This window comes from Penaeus vannamei, chromosome 34 (genome assembly GCF_042767895.1).
Source record: "Penaeus vannamei isolate JL-2024 chromosome 34, ASM4276789v1, whole genome shotgun sequence".
NCBI classification, from domain to species: domain Eukaryota; kingdom Metazoa; phylum Arthropoda; class Malacostraca; order Decapoda; family Penaeidae; genus Penaeus; species Penaeus vannamei.
Window position 1 is genome coordinate 17,658,702 of NC_091582.1, and position 2,500 is coordinate 17,661,201.

The following is a 2,500-nucleotide window of genomic DNA, read 5'->3' on the forward strand; positions in this document are numbered from 1 at the left end:
CATTTTTTTTCCCATCTACTGCCTAAATTATCATTTTTATCATCTACTTCGTAAATTATAATTTTTCCTTCTACTGCCTAAATTATCATTTTTTCCCATCTACTGCCTAAATTATCATTTTTTTTTCCATCTACTGCCTAAATTATCATTTTTTCGCCATCCTTATCTCTATAACTATCATTATCATTGCCATATTAATCAAATTACTTAAACGAACGATGATTATCAAGTCATTATCATCGTTATTGTCATTGTAAAATAACACTCATCTTGCTGTTGTTTTTTTATGAAAACAATAGTAATGGGAAAACAATAATAACGATAATGAAATATATCGTATTTTGCAAGAATCGTGGATGAGGCATAATAATTGAGTTTTGTTTGATATATCACATTACTGAATTTGATATCATGTTTAATATGACTGTATACTATTGACGTATTTTTATGTTTATGATCATATCTTCGTCAGCAACACCATATTCAAGTACATTATCGGCTAATATTAAGGTTTATATATTTGTTATCTCAGTTTTACTCCGCTTACTCTGTGAATATGATTTCCGCATCAATTTATAGAATATAGAATCAAAAATCATTCCTGATGTCTGTCATTAATTTCTCAAAATCATCATCGTTACTGCCCTATATATTTAAATTGTAGGGATACATTAAAGATTCAGTAATCAAAAAGAAACATTTATTGTTTTTGTGGGAAAAGTTATTCACTATACATTGAGCATCTCTTGACGGATAAAAGGAGTTTTATATTACATTTCCATGAATAAATTCCTTTACTCAACATGCTACTGTATAATCAACATACAGCGAGACATCTGAACAAACGTCACAAAATAAAGTATAAAACACTTTCATTGTAGCTTCCAGCTTTTACCCGCCAAAAAATAACTTCAGACAAGGACCGCAAGCACAAAGCTCTTCCGCGATGCTTTGGACAGTCAAGAAGCTCACACGTAACTAGACTAGCTATATAGTTATGCCCAAACAACTCAAGAACGAGTGTCTTTTGTTTTCACACATTTTTCTTTTCCTTCTTCTGCCTCTGTCGAGACACCGGCGGCAAATCCGGACGCGCTGGGCCCTTTGGAAGGCGAACCAAGAGGCAAAAGGGGAATTATCACTTATGCGTCGATCTTCTGAATCTTTTATCGATGCCTGTGATGGCCCTGATGTTATCCTCGGCCACGCCCCGGATGGAGGACGTGATGTCTGCCACGGCGGATCCTGCTGTTTCGAGCGTTCCTTCGACCAAGCCTCGGAACGCCTCTCCCTTGGCGATCAGGGCGTTGATGATTCCGATCTTTATGTCCGAGATAAAGCGTCCGACAGCACCGACCGTATCCACGACCTTAGAGATGGTCTTGTTTACCGTCAGGTCTGCAAAGTCGCCAAAGTCTTCGACTATTCCGTTGATGAATTTGTTAACGGCGCTTTGCTTCTGGAGGATTCCGCGGTACGTGTTCATCCCCACGGCGCCGACCGTCCTGCCCGATTGCTGGATGTTTCTGAAGAGGTTTCCCAAGCTCCGCTCGCCCTGGAACTGGATCTCGTCTCCGAGGAGTCTGAGCCCGGACGTCGTCTCTCGGGTGAGGCTGTCCAGGTTGGTGGCGGCCATCTGGACGAGGCCGTCGATGAAGTCTCTCCCGAGGCCGAGGATGTCTAAATTGAGCAGCGATCCCAGGGGGGAATTTGATGCCCCGACGGCGCCGCCCGAAGGATTTCGGCTGTCCAAAATACCCAGCGTCAGTTTCGAAAGGATCTCTCTGATCGGGTCATTACCCCCTCCAAAGAAGGACTTCGTACCCCCAGCAGAACTCTGTGACGAGAGAACCGGATTAAGGATGCTTGCACTAGCTGGAGTTGCCGCCCCAAAGTTGGGGAGAATCGGGTTCTCTGGAATCCTCTCGTTCCTTGGAGATCCTCCTCCCGTTAAGAGACTGTCAGAAGTAAACTGTGGGCTTGTCTGACTGGAAATAGTGACAGGAGAAGCTGGGAATTGAGAGCCGGAGAAAGTATTGGCGATTCCAGGGCTGGACAAATCCGGACTTCCGGGAATAGCTGGGGAAGCAACGCCAAATGACGCTGGAATATCTCTGATGTCAGGAATTCCCGCAAAGTTCCCGGACGCGATAGTGGCTGAGGTACCGGGACCTCCAGACACCGAGATGCCGGGTAGGCTGATGCCTGAGTCGCTCGCTCTGCCAGGGGAAAAACTGCTCGTTGCTTCCGCTAGGGTCACGCCGCCAGATTCCCCGAGACTCGTAGGGCTGCCTGATGGGGCCGCTCCTCCGAAGGTGGAGGCTACAGCTTCTCCGAGGGTTACACCAGACGACGCCCCGAGATCGGCGCCAGTAAGCCGAGGGGGTTCGGAGATGGAGATCTGCGCACTCCCAGCGCCAAGTCCTCCAGGGGTGTACGTGCCGGGCAATCCGGCGGTCAGGTCCTCGAGCGTGACCTGACCTCCGACGTTGTTCGGGAT

The 2,500-nt window shown here is 46.2% G+C and overlaps 1 protein-coding gene across 1 annotated transcript in view; it reads right to left on the minus strand.

Moving 5' to 3' along the window:
- Window positions 1-683: 683 nt before the first annotated feature.
- Window positions 684-2,500, minus strand: part of LOC138868051 (uncharacterized) — a 7,819-nt gene continuing 6,002 nt past the window's right edge. Inside the window, exon 2 of the mRNA XM_070145494.1 lies at window positions 684-2,500. This exon is cut by the window's right edge and continues 339 nt beyond it. Coding sequence (XP_070001595.1) covers window positions 1,139-2,500 — 1,362 coding nt within the window. The 3' untranslated portion in view covers window positions 684-1,138.